This window comes from Thermobia domestica, chromosome 6, assembly GCF_964235325.1.
Source record: "Thermobia domestica chromosome 6, izTheDome1.hap1.1, whole genome shotgun sequence".
NCBI lineage: Eukaryota > Metazoa > Arthropoda > Insecta > Zygentoma > Lepismatidae > Thermobia > Thermobia domestica.
This window is the reverse complement of record NC_137459.1, coordinates 38,086,259-38,111,867: the sequence shown is the minus strand read 5'-3', so window position 1 is coordinate 38,111,867 and position 25,609 is coordinate 38,086,259. Positions and strand designations below refer to the sequence as shown.

Sequence of the window (25,609 nt, the reverse complement as noted above, 5' to 3'; positions counted from 1 at the left end):
AACGAAATCTTTACGTTTTACGAGTTCCATGACGGATAGGTTAAGGGAGACGGTGATGAGAAATGAATGAAATGAAGAAAGTGGGAGGAAACGGGAGAACCCCGAGAAAACCGACGTACATTGTATTTGTCCACCACAAAGCTCACTTAGGGCGAGCTGGGATCTCAAGGACCCCATGCACAGAGGTGAACGCTCCACCACTGAGCCACTGCGGCCCCAAAAGAGAAGACATATTTTAACACTCCCTTTGTAAACGAAGGATTAATGTAGGATCAGAATTACAGGTAACCACACCGAGATTCTTGCAACACAAGGAAGGAAACTAACGAATCAGGGAGAAGCTCTCTATAAAATTTGAAAACCAAAGATGTAAATAAGACTGAAAATAAAAATTTCCTTGGTTATGCTACTGTAACATATATAACCCATCTCTAACATATCAATACTGTTACATTACATTAAATCTTGAATTTGATCGCACTAGTATTTTGGGTTTTCTCAGGGTACTCCTGTTTCCTCCCACTTTATTCATTCCATTTTATTCAGTCTCTTTTAGCCTACACGGCATAACAGTGGGACGTACAACTGAGAGATTCAATTTCACTTCATTTCGAAGAGTGTTCGAACAGTATCACATGTGTGATCCTTTTTCCATACCTCCGTATACATACATGATTGACCAAGTTTGCAACCTCTTTCAAATGGCACGAACACTCTTTAAATAAATGCCACAACAAACGAAGTGTTTTATTAAGTTGTTCACGCGACGGTCTCATTGAGTGCACTGATTAATGTTACGTTTCCTCCCCGTTTTGTTTACATTTAACTATTACTTGAGCACTTGGTATTTTCGCTCTACATCAAAAGTCATGGCACAATGGTTTATGACATTGTAAACAGCTGTTCCGTTAATACTCGACAAGGCGATTGACTTCAATTACATCTAATAAATATAATGCACGACAACAGCGATTAAGTTACATGTTTGGGTGTGTTCACGCACTGTGTGTTGTCGCTGCGATATGTTAACACACAATTGTTGACTTCATATGTGCATATGAAGTGTAAACTATTTAATGCCGTCCACGGATTATTAAGCGTTGTTTATAAAATCCGTGATTTGTTCTGCGCGTGCTACTCTATAAGCACAATTGTGTATATTATACGACCAACAAAGTTTAATTTATAACTAGGGTTTCTGCCCTATTTTACTTACGGAGAAAATCATTCCTAAAAACACGCGACATAAAGCTATTGCAAGATACTTACCAATTATTTCTCTCTATTTTTAAAAATTATAAAGTCAACAATTAGCAGTTTGCATGCAATTGAACTGACCATGAGATTCACAGACCATTAGAACATTAAAGAAAAAATAATAATCAAACAACGTTCAAAAAGTGAAAGTTTGTAGCAAAAACAATTTAAACTTTGAATTACAACTTATGTGTATCAAGTTAATTTATATTCAGTGGTGGAAAGCCGCCTTTATCCCCCTCCCTAACCCTTCAGAACTAAAGAACAAAATCTATGCGAATCGAGTTTCAAAATACTCCCGAACCGTAGGGTCTGCGGGACCATTATTGCCGCCACTGTCTGTAATACTACTTTTTAAAAAAAAGCTCAGACCGAGTTCCTTTCAGGGCCATTTAGACAGAACTCCACCTCTTCCGAATTTCACAAAAATAGTCTCAAACGTAAATGCATCGATTGTGCACATCTGTGCACGCAGAACAGGCATTTGTATAGTAATTTCAAAATATTCAAATATTAATTTGGGTGGTTGTCTAAACGGAGCCCCCAATCACAACGATTGGCATCAAAATGGTCTCGGTCGTAGTTTAGAGACCAGCCTCTCACCAACGTCGATTGGCGCCAAAATGGTATCGATTGTTAGTGCATTGTTTGTGCACACAAAATTTTTGTTTTTGCGCGAAAGAAAATGATATATATTTGCGTATCTAGTTTAGGCGCCAGCACCCTCCCCCCCCCCCACACACACACCACAACCATCGCCGACTGGCTCCGAAATACTTTCAATCGTTAGTGCATCGATTGTTCACAAACGTTTGAGATTGTTTTGGTGAAATTCGAAGGAGGTGGGAGATATCTAAACGGACGCGTTTCTTTCTTTTGTTTGTCCACAAAAATACACTTTTCTTATATTTTCAAACTTAATTTGGTTTCTATTGTCAATTGACAATAATTCCAATGTCAGCGGTTGTCACGGTAATCACAGTGGTATTAAATGGTTAGCGTTTGTATTGAGGAGGTATTTTTAGTGATGTGTTATAATGTCCCCTCCTAAAAAGCATATGATTCTTGTGAAAATATCCCCCTCGTGAACAGCAGATATTATCTATTGTTAATTACTTTCACTTGAAGTGTAAGAATGGTCCTTCTACAGAACACCACACTTATCGCTGTTGCTGGCCTAGCACGAACGTCAGAAAGAAATATTTCTATTGCACTTATTAATTTGATTTTGTTCGTGAATTCATTTACAGTTAACTTATGTATTTACAGGAAACTAGGATTTTTCATAGTTTACAATACTTTGGTAAACGATAAAACGTTCCACCGTCATATGGGCATTTTGTTAAATCACTAACATTTTTTATAATAATCGTTTAGACGTTTAGTTAATCAAGTCTGATGCTTACATATTATATAGGCATATTATTATATAAAATTTTCAAAAAACAGTTTCGGTTTTCTCCAAAAACCGGTTCGCTTTTTCACCGAAAACGGTTATCGGTTTTCTCCAAAACCGGTTCCAGTCTTTTTCAAAATGTTCTATTTGTGACCAGAAAAGTGTTTCGTTGTTCTCCGGAAACCGAATCAGTTTCCACAGAAATAGTTTTGTTTTCCAAAAGTTTTCACCAAACCGGTTTTGGTGAAAAACCGAACAGTTTTTTTTTTAGAAAACCGAAACCGGTTTCGGTGAAAAACCGAAATGTTTCGGGTTTCGGTTTTTATAAAAACCGGTTTTGTCCATCCCTAACATATATATGGATTGTTATACGTTTCTACAGATAACGTGTGTGGTGATTTATAACACCATCTTTCTTCCGCTTCATGCAATGAAATCGTGGTTACCTAGTAGGAAAAGGCATTTGGCACTCCAAATGAATGTATTTCGCAACTGATAACACTGATTTTTTACAAGAGCGTTTTGACACAAATCAGACACATTATTTATGAGGAGTCATTTTAACACGGGGTGTTTTGGCACCAAATCCTATTTCTCAGTTGTCCTCAATTCAAGCACTGTTAAACATTTCTTTTGTATTCGGAAATCATTCAAAACTTTCGAGATTGTACACGATCAAAAATAGTATGTCCGCGACTACGCATAAGACGAAACAATTATCGTGACAAGATTCGAGACGAAACCAGAGGCGAATTCAGGACGAATTCTTGGAGGGACGGTTGGAGGTGGGACGGTGAAAAATTCTGTTTTCTCCTTCACCAGAGATTTTGCAGCACTGCTGGTGCCTGTGCTGCTGGTGAGGCGAAGGAGACAACGACCCTTCGCCCCATTTGGTCCGAATATGGACAAGACTTTACAGTCTTAAGTCTTTCCGCAGGGACATTTGTAAAGCCATATCAGAAAGAAATCTGATTACACTAATCAAGCAATACTCTACCAAAACTAACAACGTGGTTTATAATTATTTTTTTAAATTAACTTTGGCATACTTTTTCTTTTAGTCTGTAAGATCTCTTTTAAAGTTTTTAGTTTGGTCACTCATGGGAATTTTTACGTCACGACGGATCCCGACTATCATTTCATAAATTTTCTGTAACTAACTTGCCACTCAATGAAATTTTTATTATACATTTTGGACTTGCTACTTTCTTTACACTCATGTCTTTCCAATGAAGATTAATACACTACCTCTCTTAGATATTTTCTGAGACTATTACCAACAGAAGAATATCTTTGATATAAAATATGTACAGTCAGCGACGAAAGTTCTTTCCGTTTGGTAAAATTTATTTTGGAAATAACGGTGGTGTTGCTGGAACGTACAACGATGGTATGACTGGAATGTACAGAAAATTACGTTATTTTTAATTTATTGACAACAGTACTCAAACTGCCCTTCCATTCTGAAGTTATTTATGAAACTAACTTCGTCAAACGGAAAGAACTTCTGTTGCTGACTGTACTATAATCACTCCCATTTAAATTCTTATAGGTACCTTCAATAAGAATTGAAGACGTATTCAAGGCAAGCGATATGATTTATGACCGAGTTATGCAACAAATCTTCAATCTAACCATTCTTCATACAAATTTATGACCAATATTACAATTTAAGATTCTGTATATTATTATTATTATTATTATTATTATTATTATTATTATTATTATTATTATTATTGAGGATACTGGAAATATGATAATGAGGGATCGGCTTCCATGCGATTTGGAAGCCTAAATTCAAGGCTTTCTTCCAACCCTCTTGAGGGCGAGATAATGTATTAGCGAATGGTCTATACTTCGAGGCTCATATTGTATAGTCTGCCCACCTATTAATTAAACTAAGTTTCAATTAAATTAATTAAATATTAAAAAAAGGAGGCGGCTTCGGCATCTCAGTGCCAGAGTGCTCATTTTTGGTGCATGGGAGTCCGTGGTTTGATCCCAGATCACGCAAGTAAACTTTGTGGTGGACTCACACCGTGTGAGTGGTTATTCTGTTTTTCCTAAACGTTTTCTCTCACTATCTTCATTCCACTTTTCCGTTTATCATATCCTTACCATCTCCCTTTGTCTCGGAGCGTACCATGGGACATTCAACTAATAGAAAAGAAAGGAAAAAACAACATATTTTCATCGCCTAGTTATTTTTCTCTCACCTGTACTTCGGATACATAATTACATTGCAATCAGCACAAATATAAGTACTAGCTTAAGGTAATTCACTTCTCAGGCATTACCAATACATTTTACAGTAGTTGCTTCAGCTACGTATTAAGGAGGCAGCATTTAGGGTTTCGCCACCACTCTAACGACAAAGTTTGCCCCCATCCTGGAAAATTTTGAAAACACGGTATTTAAAAACGGCCTTTTATGACGATTTTTTTTTTAAATTACCACTTAAATTTAACTATCGTAGAGAGATTTTCTGGAACTGGCTCCAGGTCTTGAAGCAGACAAGAAAACATTCACCTGGTTTATTTTCTCCATTTAAACAACATAGAAATCGTAAATCAGCTGATCTACGAGCTGATTTTGTCATCTTTTCTGATACTGGTTACATTCTTGGTTTCAAATAGCCTATGAGTTTTCCGTTCAATTTGGACAGCATTTCATCTGAGGCCTGAGACATCGAAAATCAAAATGTATATTAAGTAGTCTATCGAATAAATGCCCATTTCTTTTGCTTAGTAATATTTCGATACCCAATGAAAGAAATACATCGACAATTTGTTACTTTTGCAGCTCAAAATATTAAAGGTTTATTAATATTTGTGTTCCTGAAGGATAAGTAAGTACACAAGTTTTGTTCCACAAAATTTGTCGCTTCAGAAAATGTTAATTTTTTTACCGTTTATAAGTTGCCGCTCTACGCTGCAACCTACGTAGCCAATTCAGAAATCCGACCCTGTATATGAAATGGAACATCTGCAGAGACCGTTGTCCAATCATAATGAAATCGAGTCTTGAGCTTAGATTTTCAATGGTGCAATAACATTCCTTGAATTGCATTAAGTTTTTATGCCATGAACACACATTTGAAATTCGTTGGTACACATGGCTGTTTGTGGAAAATATCCTTTGAACTAACGTTATCAATTATAAAGTGTTCGGAGTTCATGTTACAAACTAACGTTTCCCACAAAGTATTGAAAACGTACGCTTAGCTTTATACTAAGTTCATATAGAATGCTAATGCATAAAAGGAAAGAAAATTACACGCAATTCATCGCATATCTTAGGTAATTTACACTGAAGAAGTATTTTCTGTGTCAGTACACGAGTGTCTATCATAATAAACAATCAATAAAAAACTGATGATGATGACATATTTCTTACGAAAAATCAATCTCTACAGCTAACTTTCTTCGATAAGTGAGAACAGCTACAGTATTTTTTTAAAAAAATATGTATTTCTTGTAATTTATTTAACAAAGTACGTACAGCCATTTACACTGGAAAACAAATTTCGGTAAGATGTCAGCTAGAGGCCAGCACTGTTAATAAACGCACGATTAATTCAATATTCGTATACTCGAATAATGGATTCTTCGAATATTCATTATTGGAACATTAGAACAAAATTCGTTACTCGAATAATTACTCAGATAACAAATAATTATTCGAACTATTTGGATAACTAACAATTTTTCGGGTAAAGGATAATTTGAAAAATTGTTCGAATAACGAATATTTGAACAACTGTTGGAATAACGAATAATTATTTGAACAACTGTTGGAATAACGAATAATTATTTGAACAACTGTTCCAATAACGAATAATTATTTGAACAACTGTTCAAATAACGAATAAGTATTTGAACAACTGTTCAAATAACGAATAAGTATTTGAACAACTGTTAGAATAAAGAATAATTATTTGAACAACTGTTGGAATAACGAATAATTATTTGAACAACTGTTCCAATAACGAATAATTATTTGAACAACTGTTCAAATAACGAATAAGTATTTGAACAACTGTTCAAATAACGAATAAGTATTTGAACAACTGTTAGAATAAAGAATAATTATTTGAACAACTGTTAGAATAACGAATAATTACTTGAACAACTGTTCGAATAACGAATACATAATTCAACAATTCGTCCCTCTCGAGACAAAAGGGCGTATCTCATTTTCTTAACTTTTCGAGGAGACAAGTTTAAACCTATTCTCATTACTTATTCTACCGTTTTCTTTCAAAATTTAGTTTGATCTCCTTCGTTTCAGGTATATAACTTACGAAATCAAATTAAATTTTTACAGAACACGATATAATAAATTATGATAAAAATCTTTAAACTTGTCTAATGGAAAAGTTGAAAAAATTAGATACGCCCCTTTTGTCTCGGGAGGGACGAATTGTTCGAATAACGAATAATTATTCGAACAATTGTTCAATTATTGAAAACGAATATTCGGATATTCAAATAGATTAAAAATATTAGAATAATTTGAAACAGCAGTACTACAGACTAAGCCACTACATTCGCTTAGCAGCAATGAGGAAAGATCCAGGAAAGAACTCTGGATGACAAGCCGCGGAATTCATATCCAGGACATTCCAAACGCGAAGCTAGAAAGATAACAGTTAATCTATGCTCAATTAATAATTAAGCTAAAATGACAGAAGTATGATTATATTTAATTTAGGAGTAGGAGAACTACAACAAAGGAATATGAGAATAAAATAGAGTAACATTTACATTTTAAATCAATAATAGTCTATATATATATTTTTTAAATGTTTTTGAGTTGAATCTTTTCCAACGCCCATCACAGATCTACCCCGGTGTACGAGTTGTAAAATATTTGCATTCGACTGCCAGAAGACTTCCTCGAAAATTATCTTTTTTTTTTTCTAAAATTCCGTTGTAACGTACTGCTTATTGATAAAATATGTAACTCCCATATATGGTTCAGAGACTTGGACATTACGGAAGTTAGAGAATAAATATTTACAGCGCTTTGAAATGTGGTGTTAGAGGAAGATGAAGGAGATAAAACGGACAGAGAGAGTAACATACGAAGATGTTTTAAAACGGATAGGAGAGAAGAGGACACTTCTAGCCAGCATCCTTCGTAGAAAGGCCAATTGGATTGGACACACTTTGCGAGAAATTGTCTTCTTCATACCGCCATAGAAGAAAAGATGGAAGGAAAGCGAGGAATAGGAGGAAGAAGAACACAAGTGATCAATGATCTGAAAAATAGAAGAAATATTTCCAGGTCCAAATCTAAAATTGAAAAAAAAAATCCTCATTAGTCCCAGGACCTCCCAAAAGACAAAATACTTACTAATAGGCCTAATAATAATACGGGTAGAATCTACTGATCTCACAAGCTATTGAATGAAAATTGAATTGCTAATAGCGTATCTGTTACTCAAGCACTGGAACTACTTTTATTTATTAACTTTACATTTTCGACACTGAAGACAAATTTGTGTCCCGGTTGGAGTAAAGTGCTCAGGATTTTATGCAAACTGTTTCATATCTAATCTACTTCCGCGTTTAGAAAAAGGTGTTTTACTCCAAATAAATCAAATTAATTTATTACACAGGGTGGCCCAAAAGTAGGTATACAGTACCGTACTGATCAGTCCACTGCATTTTATAAAATTTCTTATTGTTATCCATCAGGTAGACTTAGTATCTTTATTATTTGTTCTTAATGTGTTTTTACTTACATCTTAAGCTCGGAAGATCCGAATCACATAAACCCATACACTAGAATATTATACTTGATCAATGCAGGGATATCTACTTTTGGGCCACCCTGTATATTGTCGTTCAATCGTGCAGCACATCTGGCAAGACGTATTAGTTATTCTTTAAAAGAAAAGGTATTATCAGGGGGATACATTCGGTCGACTGCACAGTACAAGAGGCTACTTATAGCAAGCGCGTGAATGCTAATGTTCAAATTATGTTGGTGTTCACTTTAAACTACACTGATTAGGTGTTTAACGAATCCTGTAAAAGCATGGTGGAAGGAAAACCACGGAGAGGAGATGAATACCACAACTGATGGGCAATATGGGAACGAGTAACTTCTACGGTAACACGAAAATATCTAATTCCATATCAAATATAGACATTTTTTTTTCAATGTGTGATAAGTAACCTGCAATTGATATAAAATAGCTTCATTACGATGATGGTGATTTCAGCAGAGAAGTTACAGGAGAGATTCAACGTAGTATCCAAAAAACACGTATCCGCAATGGGAATTAAATCGGTAACCGGCGAAGAGAAAAGGTTAACATTCTCAGCTAGTAATCAAAATTTGTCGGGTTCCAATACCAGCCATCCTGACTGAGCTTTCCCTCAGCCCCACAAAGCAAATGCTGAGGTAGTACTATTAATTTATAAGCCCTGGCGAACTGCTTTCCAAAAATCCCTTTCCATTTTCCGTTGTTTATATTTGTAATGTAAATAGTCGCATCTAGAGTACTCTAGACATATACATAAATTACCATGATTCGCATCACACCTATTTTTCTTCTTCTTTTTTTTTTATCTAATTAGCAAAATTGTCCAAATTGAAACTAGGATTCGGACCCACGTTGCTAAGACTTACGATATCAAAAGACGAAAATAATTTGAACCATCGAAGCTGGATGCATGAAATAAAAGTAACGCAGTCTTTTCAAGACATAAGAACTCGAAGGAACTTCCCTCTTGTCGTACTTGGTTTATTTATGTTTTTGACTCCTACTGCACCAACTCAAGGGTTGAATAGCATATCCAAATATAGGGCTGAAAAATCATGATTACGATCCCCTTCACAAGGACGAAGTTGTATGAAGTTTTATGCTGAGGGGAAAAAAATACCTCCGCCACTAAAATATAAGAACATACACAGGGGCTGTAAATAGAATATTCACGGTTGACGAGAGTGGAAGGAGATGCAGAAGGTAATAAAAATAGCACGAGAAGGAAAGAAAAGGAACAGAGTTCATCTGCGCCAGGTGCACAATGCAGATATTTAATCCTTTGTTCACCCCCATCCTTTCCCTTCACCTACTGCGGCTTCAAAACTATTTTCGCATCCAGCAAGTATTTGAAGTAGAACCTGGACAATTTCCCTCAACCCCACGATCTCCGCTTTAGTTGTTTATGGATTCTATAAGGGCCCTCCGGCTCTATTCAAGTACTGCATCTGCATAGAGGGTCATTATAAACTAGACACAGAAACTTCCAAACTCAATAGCTCGGGAAAAACTTGAAGAACAGTTCCACTTGAACATGAATCGATATTTTAAACATGACCAAAAATATAAACAAAAATATAAGGTTGGGATTCATCACCGCAGAAACAAGAGCCTGTCAACATATTCTACTTTTTGCGACCTACGAGAGAAAAAAAAATACGTGGTTATCACGATTTCGTGACAACTATAGCAACGAGGCCTATCATCATCTTACGAAGTACGACTAGTTATAATACTTGTTAAATCAAGCCTACAAGAACAAAGCTGGAGTCTTCTACCAATCTGCTTTCCCACATGAAAAGTGCGCAGTCAATTGGGAATTTGTAATCGGGGCTCAGGTCCACTACACTCAATGAGACCCGCGATCATTAATCTTATTGAGATACACGTAGAGTCCCACACTCACGCCAGCTCGCCATCCTTAATGGTACTCGTACTCAGAATCGGATTTACCATATGTGCGGATTTAGACGAAATCGATCAACTATCGATCAAATATTTACCATTCGCCAAATACTCGAAAAGAAGTGGGAATACAATACCCCGGTACATCAACTATTTATTGATTTTAGAAAGGCGTACGACTCGGTTAGGAGAGAAACATTATACAACGTTCTTACAAAACTTACCGAGAAAGCTAATTAGATTAATTAAGATATGTTTAAGTGAATCCCAAAGTAAAGTCCGGGTAGGAAAATTTTTGTCCACGAGCTTTCAAGTCGAAAATGGTCTGAAACAAAGAGATGCGTTGTCGCCATTATTATTTAACTTTGTGCTGGAATATGCCATAAGGAAAATCAAAGATAGCAACCAGGGCCTAGAGTTGAACGCTATTCACCAGGTTATGGCATATGCTGATGATGTAAATTTAATAGGGGATGATAGGAGAACAATAGAAAGAAATGCAGAGATCTTATTAAACGCTTGCAGGGACATGGGTTTAGAAGTAAATGCAGAGAAAACTAAATACATGGAAGTGTGTCGGGACCGGAATACAGCAAATTATGGATGCGTTAAAATACTAAATAATACTTTTGATAAAGTGGATAGTTTCAAATATCTAGGATCAATATTAACATACGAAAATCATATTCACGAAGAAATTAAATGTCGACTAAAAGCAAGGAATTCGTGAGATTATTCGGTTCAAAATCTTTTGTCGTCGCGAATTCTGTCGAGGAATTTGAAGCTTAAACTATGCAAAACGATAGTCATGCCTGTTGTGTATGGTTGCGAAACATGGTCACTTACTCTGAGGGAAGAACATAGACTGAAAGTATTTGAGAACAAGATCCTGAGACGAATATTCGGACCCAAGAGGAACGGGAATGGGGAATGGCGGAAACTTCATAACGAGGAACTACATAATTTATACGGTTTACCCAACATTGTTAGCGTCAAGTCTAGGAGGCTTAAAAATCTTTTTGAGTTTTACGTCCCACGGTTATGCCGATTAGGCTAAAGGAGACGGTGATGATGAGTAATGAATGAAATGGTGGAATGAAGAAAGTGGGAGGAAACGGGAGAACCCCGAGAAAACCCACGCACACGGTGTTTGTCCACCACAAAGTTCACTTGGCGGGGGCTGGGATCGAACCCGGGACCCCTAGTACCAGAGGTGAACGCTCTACCACTGAGCCACCGCGGCCCTAAGAGGCTTAAGTGGGCGAGTCATATAGCTAGAATGGAAGAAAGTAGAAACGCTTTCAAAGTCTTGACTAGAAGACCAATAGGAAAACGGCCATTAGGAAGACTTAGGCGCAGATGGGAGGACAATATTAAGATGGATCTAGCAAAGATTGGAATACAAAGTAGAAACTGGATGCAGTTAGTTAAGGATAGAAGTCAGTGGAGAGCTTCTGTGATCGCGGCATTGAACCTCCGGGTTCCATAGGCCATAGAGTGAGTGAGTGAGTTAGTTAGTTAGCAACACGTGTACTTGCAAGAGGCGGCAAAATCTGTCACAACTATATTATTTAAAATAAATATTTCTTGTTGGAAACAGACTTTATGATGATAGTAGTTAAATTTACTAAGCTGATCTATTTGAATACTACGTTCATAAATCTTGTTTAGCTCGCATTAGTTTAAGATCACATGGACAGTGCTAAAGAAAATGGTGACGCAAATCTCAGCATGAATTGCTCGATTGTTGTCAAATACAATAATTCAAGTCTCGAACGGTAGTGAATACCTGTTTCTTTAGTTATCACAGTTTTCACATGAAAACTAGTCTTGTCTTTCTCACAAACAAGTGTATCATTGAAGTTGGACCTTAGAAGGAAAATCAAGAAAGATAAAAGAGCAAGCTGTACTGGAATTGCAAACTGATAAATTGAGATTGAAGTTCGATATTGTATTCTATAAAAAAAAAATACTATCTTTCCTCTGCAGGGGTGTTTATTTTATCTTTCCTTACCATAACATATTATTATTTTAAAAAAAAACAGACAATGTGATTGTACGTGTAGTGTTTTGGCCTTTCTGAGTGCGAGTGTTCTTCCCTTCCTTCGTTATTCATGATGAGGTAGCATACTTAAAATCGTGGCTTTTAAGATTTCTTCTTTCTGGAGAAAGGGGTGCCAAATGATGTCATTGCATTGGGCAGCGAATTGCCTAGGGTACAGTTCAAGTACAGTCACGAAAGAAAGTATTCTTCAGTTGACAAAATTTCTTTTCCTATAACTCAATGAAAAATAACCTAATAGAGTACCGATTTTGGCAAGTTATCAAGTTATAACTATTCTAAGGATAGCAACAAAAAGATCCAAATTAATTGATTTGTTCCCGAGTTATTGACAAAAGAACAGTTGTCAACTGTCAAATACTTCCTTTCCTGTGTGTACACTGAATTTTACATAAATATCTGGTCTCAAACAATTTTTTTTTTAATTGGATTTAGATAAATTGCTTTGCCGTGCTGTCAAAAACTTGTCAAAAATTCTACAAAAAATCATGTCTTGCATTCCAAACGAAGGGGGAGGGGGCGGTGGCTCAGTGGTACACCGCCTATTTTTGATGCGTAGGATCCCCGGTTCAATCTCCGGTTAAGTAAGCTTGTGGTGGACAACGTCGTATCCGTGGGTTTTCTCGGAGTACTCCCGTTTCCTTCCACACGTCAATTCTACCAATTTTTCAATCATCATTTCCCTTAGCCTAACAGGCATAATCATCGAACGTTAACCTGAAAGATTCATTTCCAGATGACATGAATTCCCATTTTTAGACACTTTAACCACCCCTAAATGACTTTTTCTTCTTCTGGTCCACTATAATACTGTTTTCTATTAAGAAAGCAATTGGAAGCTGCCTCGTTTTCGCGTCATTATTTCCCAAGGTTGTGCCTACATGAGTGTTCTGAAAGTCCGCCTTACCACACCAAAAAGCCATAAGCTTACCCATTTCATGAAAATATTAAGTCCTTCATGAAATCAACGCGCTTGCTGCTAGTGTAGTGGCTAGTGCGTGCGCCTTTCGTGCACGTGGCCCCAGCTTCGATCCCCGGTAGGAGAACATAAAAGTTAGAAAGCAGTACGATAGTTCGGGATTAGAATTACGAAATTAGATTTCTGGGCTATTAGCACCTATGGCCATGTTAGACCGTCTCGTATGAGGGATGACGTCCTTCGGCGATCACAGTATCCAAGGTAGGGATGGCCATTTCCGGAAAAAGAGTTTTCCGGTTTCCGGAAATCACATTTTGCGTTTCCCGTTTTTCCGGAAAATTTTCCGTCTTCCGTTTTCCGGAAAAAATTTCCGTCTTCCGTTTTTCCGGAAAAAATTTCCGTCTTCCGTTTTCAATTATCCGGTAAAAATATTTTCCGTTTTCCGTTTTTCCGGAAAGTGTGGCCGTCCCTAATCCAAGGAAAGGGAAGAAGAAAGGATAGGGGAAGAAAGGAAGCAGCCTGGGTATTATATGTCAGGTACCATTCCAGCATTTTCCTGGTGTGAATGAGGAAAACCCAGAGAAGCCTAAGTCAGGATGGCTGGTGTGAAGAACTTTTTACACTCTTTTCACCGAGTATCTCCACCGAGAATCGAATCCGGTACCGCTCGCTCAATACCAATAGTTCGGATTCCATCTTAAATTATAGGTCCATGTTTGAAATAGTCTCGGTGCTGAAAAATAAAGCTAAATTTCAATAAAGAAACACCTAAAAAAGAAAAAAAAGAAACCTTCCCAAATGAGATTTCCAGCAAATACTTTTCTCTCCCGACAATTTTCAATAACAGAACATAAATTTAGTGACGAACAGTTTTGTCCACAACATGGAATTTCGGTAATGTAAACAAAATACTTTTTGGGCAATATTACAGGAAATTCTTCCTTAAAAAATAAAACAAAAAAACGTAGTATCGATTTTGTAAGTTTGTCGCTGTAGTTGAAACACCCTGTATGCTACTGATGCTATTTATTCATTCTTCATGTTGTGCATACTTCGTTATGAATAATCTTTCTTTGTTTCGTTTAATAGGTCTACATCATTCTTTCATAGCAACTTTCATGACTCAATCCACTACGTCATTATTCAACAATTCAAACGGCTTTCTTCTCTAATACACGAATGATCTAACTGTAGAAGAATACTCTTGCTGCTTGCTGACATCACACAGTCATGAAAAGGAAGAAAAAAACTTTTCTTATTATGAGCTGATAATTTTAACTTTCGTTAATTACCTCCTTTTTTACTTGGATAATTATTTCAATATTCTGCAAAATTGAAAAAAAAGAAAGCTCCATTACAAACAAATGCAGAGGATTTCAAGTTTACCCTGTTTCGATTGATAATAAATATGAAAAAAAAAAAAAAAACAATTATAACACGGGACTCGCTATCTAAAATTCAGGCATACTGTGTTGATCCACCATTAACCCTTTTAGGATTTATGGTAGCTTCTGTTACCATAGCGTAGTGTTGTCTTTGGCCGCTTATTTAGGTCCTGTAACAGGCATTTAAACAGTTTTTCTTAAGGCGGCAGACTACTAAATATTTTTGAAAAACTAATAATTTTTCTTTTGCCCGTTTTTCGTAAGTGGAAAGAGGTAATAAAATGTAACTTACTACAATAATAGATAATGTTATTCTACACTCGAAAATACGAATTGCAAGAATTTTCAGTGTTGCCATCCATAGAAATTACAGTGTGACCAGAATTTGAATTACTCAAAAATCTAGATAAAGGCAGTGACTAGAAAAATGAACTCAACGGTAATTGATGACTTATCATGCTGTCTACCTTTCTTGTTTACTACTTTTTAAAAAATGTTTCTACTTATTTTGTAATAGCTTATTTATTTTGTAATAATTTATGTAAGTTTTATAAAATAAATAGAAATGTTATTTAAAAAGTAGTAAACAAGAAAGGTAGACAGCATGATAAGTCATCAATTACCGTTGAGTTCATTTTTCTAGTCACTGCCTTTATCTAGATTTTTGAGTAATTCAAATTCTGGTCACACTGTAATTTCTATGGATGGCAACACTGAAAATTCTTCCGATTCGTATTTTCGAGTGTAGAATAACATTATCTATTATTGTAGTAAGTTACATTTTATTACCTCTTTCCACTTACGAAAAACGGGCAAAAGAAAAATTATTAGTTTTTCAAAAATATTTAGTAGTCTATCCCCTTAATGGTTAAGCATGGACCAAGTAACACCCAGATACGTTTTGGAACCGGATGGTCAACTTTGTGTTTTTTTTTTTTCTTTCTTAAGCCAATTTCAAAAAATTTTTCACGCCCTTAATTTTCAAGATATCATATTGAAATTTTGCATACGGATTGTGTGAGCCTTTGTTTGTTTGTTTTTTTTAATCCCTACGTGAATCCGGGGGGTACTTTTTCAGAAAAAAGGCCGGTTTTTCCCGAATTTCCCGGTTCAGGTGTATGATACAGACATGTGAGTGGTAGCGTTGGAAAGGGCGTAGTATACTGAAGAAAATGACGCTTGAACCATGACCGTAGGCCAAACAGTAATGACGCAGTAATTTTTTTACAATATATCTTGTTTAATATAAATCAAACAGTTTGTTTGTGAGTGTGTCTGTGTGCGGCCTGGGGACCAGACGACTGAACCGACAGCTACCAAACTTTGATCATGGGTATCTTGGTCCAGGCCCCGAACAAGACGAAGCGCTTTTTTCAAAATTCGAACCAGGGGGGGAGGCTCAGGGGGATTGTCTGCTGGGCCATGTCAAAGTAGTAGAAATTGACCAATATTAATGTCAAATTCATAGTTTTCGCGGTCGCAGAGATCAATGGTGGCACTTCCATTAGCGATGACTTCCAAATTCAGCTACCATTGTATGCGGGTCGGGGTTCACTGGGAAGCAAGTTTACCGAGACATGTAAAAATAATCCAAAATAATCAGTCTCAAATCCAGTTTTCGCAGTCGCTGTGATGACTGGAGATACTCCCATAAGCGCTGACTTCCATATATATATATATATATATATATATATATGTAGGACAGAAGGGGGAATTGGGATGGTTCACGTGTATGCGAAAAAACATTACTTTCGATAAACACATGCGCGTCCTTAGGTTTGGAGACACATTAACCAACTACTGGAGATTTTCGTAAACTAAAACTTCAAATAATATATTAACTTTATTTCAGTATTATCTTGCCATTATTATTAACTTTACATAGCTATTTTTGATAAGTACCCCGTTCCGCCCCGCCTTCCCCTATTTACTTTAAACGTACTTAATTTCATGATATAATTTTTTTGGATATTCAAATTTTGAAGCCACGTAGCTCATATCCTTCTGGTCCATTGCACCTTAAATTGTGCTCATGTTCATTTCTCATAATGCTCTATCAGATGTGCTATGGGTCAATCAGATTTTAGCGACAACTTGCGGGACCCTCCCGTGTTAGTTTCGGAGTGTGATTGTAGGACGTTAAACTAAAAATACAAGATTGACTTGATTATTGGGTGAATTAGAATTATAGCTGAATTAAATTAGGTCACTTTCTGATTTTCTTGAGACTTTATACAATTAGAAGTGATTTAGAGAAGAACATTTGTTTGACAAGAATCCATATTCAATGTGACTGTACTAAAGCAGTGTTTCTTCTTGATTTCAGTTTAACCGCGAATGAATGAAAAAAAAAAAAAACATCATTTTTAACTCATCACGCCCGGAACACACAAAATTAATAATGGCATAGTAACATTTCAAAGTACAAAAGTAAGATAATATTTCCACTTTAAGCCCGTTAAAAATAAATTACTAATATTCACATTACGATGTTTGCATATACAGTCTTTAAAAAAAATGGACACCCACCTTTCTTTGAAAAACTCTGAAGTTTTAACCACATTTGAAATTAGAAATGAAAAAATCTTCTTGAGATCTTTATTTACAGCCAAAGTATTAAAATTACCTATGTATAGTTGTCATAATATAGTCCTTTAAAGCAATATGGCTGCCCACGATTTTTAAAACAAGACTTGTACCTATTAACACAATGCTAAACACATCCCGTTACCGTACATCCATTATGAATCCTTTTACATTGCACTGCTTTATTGATAACACTAGCTGAAATACCCATTCTTCGCATGGGGGCTGTATTTGGAAGTCAACACCTGTGGGAGTATCACCATTGGTCTCAGCGGCTGCGAAAACTATGGATTTGACACTAATATCGGTCATTTTGGATTATTTTTACATGTGTCGGTATGCCCCCGGCCCGCAGCCGAATGGGGTGAATTTGGAAATTAATGCGATCGGAGTTTCACCACTGATCTCAGGGACCGCGAAATTCAACACTAATATCGGTCATTTTTTACTACTTTTACATGTCCCGGTAAACGCCTCCTTAAGACTCCCCTGGTTCGAATTTTAAAAATAAGTTTCGGCTTGGTCTACGGCCTGGACCAAGGTACCCGTGAAAAAAATTAGCTCTCGGTCCACTTGTCTGCTCCCCAGGTCGCACACAGACAGACACACAAAAAAATATTTTATGTATATTAGACTAGATTACAGTAGTGCAACTAAATACTGACAGATGGTTGTTGCTTCCGCATAGCTTAGCCAAGTCAGCTAAATTTTACAACGCAAATATGACTCTTTAGAAAGAAAACAAGATTGTTAATGCATATTATATTGTCTTTTTTCTTTTCTTAAAAAAAAAAAGTTATTTTAGTGTTTCTGATAACCTCAGAAACCCATTTAAGATTATTACAGTGTGCCACACAGAGTTGACTTAGTTTGAAATTCATATAGCAACTAAACAGTTCAAATGCACTCATCGTTTAGCGTATTAACAAGAAAAATATAACTAACTCACTCTATGGCCTATGGAACCCGGAGGTTCAATGCCGCGTTCACAAAAGCTCTCCACTGACTTCTATCTTTAGCCAATTGGATCCAGTTTCTACTTTGTATTCCTATCTCTGCGAGATCCATATTGATATTGTCCTCCCATCTGCGCCTAGGTCTTCCTAATGGTCGTTTTCCGATTGGTCTTCCAGTCAAGACTTTGAAAGCGTTTCTACTTTCTTCCATTCTAGCTACATGACCTGCCCACCTAAGCCTCCTAGGCTTGGTGACTCTAACAATGTTGGGTAAACCGTATAAATTATGTAGTTCCTTCGTTATGAAGTTTCCGCCATTCCCCATTCCCGTTTCTCTTGGGTCCGAATATTAGTCTCAGGATCTTGTCAAATACTTTCAGCCTATGTTCTTTCCTCAGAGTAAGCGACAATTTTTCGCAACCATACAGAACAAAAGGCATGATTATCGTTTTATATATTTTAAGCTACGAGTTCCCTGCTTTTAGTCGACATTTAATTTCTTCGTGAATATTGATCCTAGATATTTGAAAGTATCCACTTTATCAAAAGTATTATTTAATATTTTAACGCATCTATAATTTGCAGTATTACGGTCCCGACACACTTCTATGTATTTAGTTTTCTCTGCATTTACTTCTAAACCCATGTCCCTGCAAGCGTTTAATAAGATCTCTACATTTCTTTCTATTGTTTCCCTATCATCCCCTATTAAATCTACATCATCAGCATATGCTATAACCTGGTGAATACCGTTCAACTCTAGGCCCTGGTTGCTATCTTTAATTTTCCTTATGGCATATTCCAGAACGAAGTTAAATAATAATGGCGACAACGCATCTCCTTATTTCAGGCCATTTTCGACGTGAAAGCTCGGACAAAAATTTTCCTACCCGGACTTTACTTTGGGATTCATTTAAACAAATCTTAATTAATCTAATTAGCATTCTCGGTGTTCCAAGTTCTGTAAGAACGTTGTATAATATTTCTCTCCTAACCGAGTCGTACGCCTTTCTAAAATCAATAAATAGTTGATGTACCGGGGTATTGTATTCCCACATCTTTTCGAATATTTGTCGAATGGTAAATATTTGGTCGATAGTTGATCGATTTCGTCTAAATCCGCACTGATAATCTCCAATAATTTCATCTGCGTATGGCGTTAATCTTGCTAACAGAATATTTAAAAGGATTTTATAGGATGTTAACAGAAGAGAAATGCCTCGATAATTATTACAGTCAGTTTTGTCGCCTTTCTTGTGAATTGGAACTATGGTTGATTCTTTCCACTCTTGTGACAATTCTTTCTTGTTCCAGATAAGGAGAATGAGTTTGTATATCTTGTTCCACAATTTTTCGCCTCCAGCTAAAATTAACTCTGCCGGAACTTCATCTACACCCGGAGATTAGTGAAAAAATGAAACTACACCAACTTTTAATTTTGGTGTAGAGTTGATTTTACGTGTAGTACTTTATCTTTATTTTCTTCTTAAAATAAGCTGTACGTGCCGAAATGTACAGGAGAGTACGTCAGAGTAGTTCTACAGAGACATTTGGAAAAGCAGGTTTAAAAAATCGCATCATTTAAAATATGCTGAAATGCATTATTATCCTGTTCATATATCAATATAAATATAGTACAGGGCGATCCATATAAACCCTTGATTTTTTATGGTGTTTTGTATGTGATGTTGCATTTGACTCTCGCAGTAACTGTAAGAGAATCAATCTGCCAATCTTGACGGAAACCAAGATATGACTATCATTACTGACGGTTAATGGGAAAATACGTAATGATACGTGAGAGAACAAGCAGTATTTCTTTTTATTTAACGTACTAAGTAACAAATTCAGTGACAATCACAAAGAGTAGTCATATCCCTTCCTGGCTAAGTGGCAAAAGAGTGCTATCTATGCATGTAGTTCTGGGTTTGATTTCCTGTGCGGGTGTTGACCTAGATACAAAGCAATAATTTCAAAGGACATAATTATGCGCCTACGACCTCTTGACTGTTTCTTATACTATCTGCAGGATATGGTATATAAGTATAATCCATAAACAATGAGTCAACTATGTAGAACCATTAGAAATGAAGCAACAACCACGTTGCTCAGTTGTGTTGGTGTTGAAGATGATTCTTCCACAGTTCCTGTACAACGCAGAACTGACTGCACAAATTTGTTGTTATTTCTGTAAAGGTTATATGGTAAATATTTATATGAACTACCCGGTGCTAGTAATCAGAACAAAAAAACAAAAAAACAAAAAAAACTTTTATATATGTATCTATGTGACAGAATTTCCACGTGACAAACAAGGATGTTTTGATAATGTGCCGTGTACAAAAAATTAGTAAACATTACATGAAAGTCTGATAGTAGGTTCTCCTCTCCTTTTGTCAACATTACTATATTTATTACACTTGGTCAATAATATACAATTCAAGGGTATACTATGCTTAGAAAAGTAAGAAAATTGTATACGTTACCTACTTTTTCTTCCCATTTCATTGTTTTTAGGAATTATATAAACACTCACCTGCAATAGAAAAAATAGGTTTCTTCTTAACAACAAAATTGCTAAACCATGATACATACATATACTTATTATGAATGTACAAATACAACTCATGTACCGTAAGAGTACCAGATTGCACCAGATTTAAGGAATTTTAAAGAAAATCGCATGCAACTTACAAATGTAATGATTTAGAACATTGTATTTTAACATCTAATAGCTAGATATATAAGGAAAACATTCGTGAATGTGCATTAGTAAGCATTCAGTATGTCCATAGTTATTGTAATCTAAACTTTGAAGAAAAGTTACTACATATGTGGGGGTACTTTGCACAACATACAACACAAAGCATGTTCAACATACGAACAATGTTTCTGTGCAATGTCATCCCTTCACTATTTATACATTTCACTTCTTACATAAAACTGCAGACAGTCTACAAATATTGATATTAGAATGATGGTACCAGTACTTAGTATGAGTTACCAATATTTGTAAAGACAATTATGTATTTTCTGGTACCGGCACAAGAAGCACATTCTAATAGTTTAGTATGTGACCCACAAAAATATGGAGCTTTCAGGCTGAAGCCCACTCAAATTGCATGATTTCTTTTTTTCTTTTTTTTAAAAATCTAATGTTAGTTATTCCTATGCGTATAAGCATTAAGCCCCCCCCCCCAAAAAAAAAAAAACGTCTAATGATTTCTTTAAAAAGCTAAGCTTTTCTGAATGAAGCCCCTCTCAAAGTACTTTTCTGGATCTGCCATTTTTCGTAATTTATTTTCCAATAAGAAATTCATTCTGCCATTTACCTAAATAAAAGATTTACCTAAAATTAGAAGGCAGGTGTCACCAGCAATAGTAATTTCCTACCTAAGGAGTTACTTTGGACTGGTCCAAATTAGCCCCGATTAGAGGCTGAAACCGCCTTCTTCCAGTTTTTTTTTTCTATTTTATGACTTTAAAATGTTTCACACTTCAATTTCAGCCATTGCTTCAAAGTCCCATTATACACAGTAATATTCTACGAAACTGATTTGACTTTGACGGAAATTGTTGTAGGTGATATCTTTCAAATTTTGTCGGCCTTTACTGTGACTGCTTTCCATACCTCTACAACAACAAACTCTCAAAATAATTAAAAGTGATGTTAATCGCCAATGTATAGACAAAATACAGTTACATATTCTATATTACGGTGGCAGTTGACATTTTCTCTTTACAGTTCACGGTTTTACCGAGAAAGGACTGTGCAACTTTTTTATATTTTGTACAAAGTTACCCCTGAAGTGCAAAGTATCCCCGTCTTACGGTACTTCATTTCTTGCACTGTACATACTGCATAATTTTCATTTTACTAGAAACACAAATTCATTAAAACGTAAAATATGGACGAAAGAAAAAAGACAATCAAAATGTTGGGGCTAAACAATTTTCTGTTTAGCAGATAACGAATTAAAGCGGGACCGAATTTGGGGAGTAAGTTTCAACCGTTCAAGCTGAAAGAGATCACAAATAGGGTTCTCTATGAAACTATAGATTTGAAATTGTCTAGTCTCAAAAAGTTGTCGTGAAAATGTCTCGTCTCGTCTCGTATCTCGTAACGAAAATAATGTCTCTTGGATAATCCTCGTAACATGTAAATAAAGAGTTATTTTATCTTCATTTGCTTTTGATAAAGTTAATTTTATAATCCAAAATGAAAGTGATTACACAAAACAGAAGAAACGTGATTTATAAATCAAACTAAGTTTAGGTGTTCACATTTAAAGATGGACACATAGAAGGAGAGAAAAATGTGTTGGGTTACCTTTAGGAACGATTAATCGGATGATATTCTCATTCACAAAGTTATCAGCAAATAATACAAGACTCCTAAAACTCCCGGAGAGTCCCGAATTTACATGATCTGTCCCCTCAAAAATTGTTCAAAACTCCAAATGTCCTGTTAAAAAAAATAAATAATAATGTCATTCACGCAATATTTTAAAATTGCCGCTTTTATTAGTCATCAATATTCAGATAATCCACTCTGTCACTCACTTTTATTGAAAGTTGATGTATTCTGATATTTCAGTTTAAAAAAAGGGAGTATATTAATATGTATCGTACATTTGCAGTGTGTGCTGGTTTTTTAGTCTGGAAATCTGGGAGTCCTACATAATACCCAAGGGCGAAGAAGGTCGTACAGAAACAGTATCTACAGCATTTCTAATGATTTTCTGAACTATTTTGAAGTAGGTTATGTGAATGGACAACTTACTAGCATCTATTAAATCCTTTCTTTGACGTTCGACACTGCAGATGTTAGTCATTAGTGGCATACACAGAATTTAATCAAGAAATTTCTTTTCAATTTAACCGTTCCACGTTTATGCCCTTTCGTCAAAGGGAGACTATGATTAAAGCAAATGGAATGATTGAGTAATTGTTGGAATGATAATGTGGAAGGAAACAGAAGTACCCAGGGAAAACCTCAAATCACGATGTTGTTCACAGCAAACTTACTTGGCCGGGGAGCGAACCAGGAACCCCACGCACCAGAGATAAGCGCTCTACCACCGAGCCACCGTGCTTCAGATTGAATTTTATTAATAGGGATTCCAACACTAACAATCATATTTCACGACACACTCGCTTTTTGCATTTATATCTTAACATGGTATTTTTATACTCAATAGGATCATGTAAAGGAGAGAACTTTTAACCGGGGAACTTTATTTTGAGTACGCCACTGCATGTCATTCGAAATGTTTCGCAGAACAGTAAGTATATCTGACTTTCCACTAGATTCTCAAGTATTGATTCTGGAAAAGCCTTAAGGACAAAGACGCTCAAAGACTATTCTATAAGAACGAAATCTGAGTTTTACGTCCCACGTTTATGCCGGTTAGGCTAAAGAAGACGGTGATGAGAAATGAATGAAATGGTGGAATGAAGAAAGTGGGAGAATCCCGAGAAAACCCACGAGCACGGTGTTTGTCCACCACAAGGTCCATACGGCGCGAGCTGGGATCCAACCAGGAACCCGAAGCACCTGAGTTGAACGCTCTACCACTGAACCACCGCACCCCTCTTCTATAAGGAAGATTTGACTAAGAAATGAAAAGGAGGCCACGGTAGCTCAGTGGTAGAATGCTTACCTCTGGTGCACAGGATTCCTGGTCCGACCCCCTGCCACGTAAGTTTGTGTTAGACAACATCGTGTCCGTGAGTTTTCCCAGTGTACTCCGGTTTCCACCATCATTCTCATTCCACCAATTCTTCCATCATCATCATTTATCTACCTTAATCATTCATCTCCCTTAGTCTGATGGGCATAATCGTGGGACAAACTGAAATATTTCATTCTTTTCTTATTGTTTTTCAAATTTTGTAGAATACATTTCGATATATTTTAGGCGAAAAATTTGCCTAAGGCCCTAAAAAAATCATTCTTTCGCGTCCTACGTTGAAGCATTGTGGGCTAAAGAAACAAGCGACTGGTAAAACGATTGTTTTTTTAATGCAATAAGAATGGGCGAGGAAACAGAACCACCACGAGAAGACTGACGGGCATGGTGTTATCCACCATGGCCTGGGATCGCACCACTGACCCCTCGCTTCAGAGGTTAAGCGCTCTATCACTGAGCCACTATGACCCCTTGCACAAAGGGAAAAAATTAAAATTATAGTCAGATTTGTTGTGAGGTATCTTACTTAAGCTCCAGTGCTGGAATCATAACAAGAAGAAAATATCCATATACCATATTGTGCATTTAATATCCTTTTTAAAATTCTAGTAATAAACTGAAATATGTAAACACGTGTAAAGGTACTCAACTTGACACTAATGGGTTCTTTTCATACCATGCATAATTCAGATAAATACTCAGAATTCTAAACCTTTCATTGTTTATTGCTGTATATTGATCGCTAAAATTAAGATAACATTAGGTAATCATCCTCTGCAATCATGCTAAAATTTAATGCATCCAATTCTCCGGCCATTGTATTTTTACAATAGCTATAAATCTGCAAATTGCCTCAGGCTAGCGACATCTTTTGCAGGCAAAGAGCGCAATAGCGACACCTATTAGCTTGGCTGTTAAATATTAATAATTAGCGTTATGCACACACTGACATGTTTTACTTTTATAAATAGGACACTCATTTTTTTTTAAAGCGCAAAGATTAATAATGATCTTTATTTGTGATTCTTTAAATTACAAAGTTTTCGGTTAGTCTTTTGAATTTAGCTTTTGAGCACATTACAAAATGGAAAATTTGTCCGACAGTTTGAAAGGAAGAGACCATTTACAAAATGAAGTCCACAGATAAAAAGGTACTAATGTAACCATTAATATGCTTACTATAATTAAAACATGCTCGAAAGCAAAAAGAATAAATGCATGCTTTAACATAATACTGTCTCTTGCGCACGTTAACCTTTGCAGCTGGTAGCCACATCTCATCATATGCGTATTTTTATCATCTAGAACAGAGAGAAAAGAGGAGGGTTGGGCAATCTGGCAAAGCCAGACAGAACGCCTGCTTTATTTTCATCATTAAAATAAAAAAAAAAAAACTATATAAAGAAGAGGAACATGAACCCGGATGTAACAAACAATTTGTCTATTGTCGACTGTACGGAAAGGGAGATTCAGCTCAACTTTCTTACTGTAAAATATTTGAGTTTCTGGCTTTTCGTTCGTATACCACACCAAGGTTATGAAAGACAGAAAATATTACCAACATTGGCTTCGAACCATGACCAGGCCTTGAAGTCAATGCGGTTGATGGGTGCACAAATCACCATGAAAGAATAACCCTTATAGCGTAAGCCATTCCCCAATACAATAACAAAC

At 36.0% G+C, this 25,609-nt stretch overlaps 1 protein-coding gene across 12 annotated transcripts in view; it reads right to left on the bottom strand.

The window, feature by feature from the left end:
* Positions 1–25,609, bottom strand: part of Magi (membrane associated guanylate kinase, WW and PDZ domain containing protein magi) — a 265,392-nt gene that overhangs the window by 158,850 nt on the left and 80,933 nt on the right. Inside the window, exon 1 of one of the 12 annotated variants that reach the window (XM_081761533.1) lies at positions 20,729–20,765. The exons of 10 other annotated variants lie outside the window; for them this stretch is intronic. In XM_081761533.1, the coding sequence (XP_081617659.1) occupies positions 20,729–20,750 (22 nt within the window). In that variant the 5' untranslated portion in view covers positions 20,751–20,765. Of the gene's footprint in view, positions 1–20,728; positions 20,766–25,609 lie in introns of those variants that run through there. One more of the 12 variants, XM_081761534.1, reaches the window with a different exon arrangement.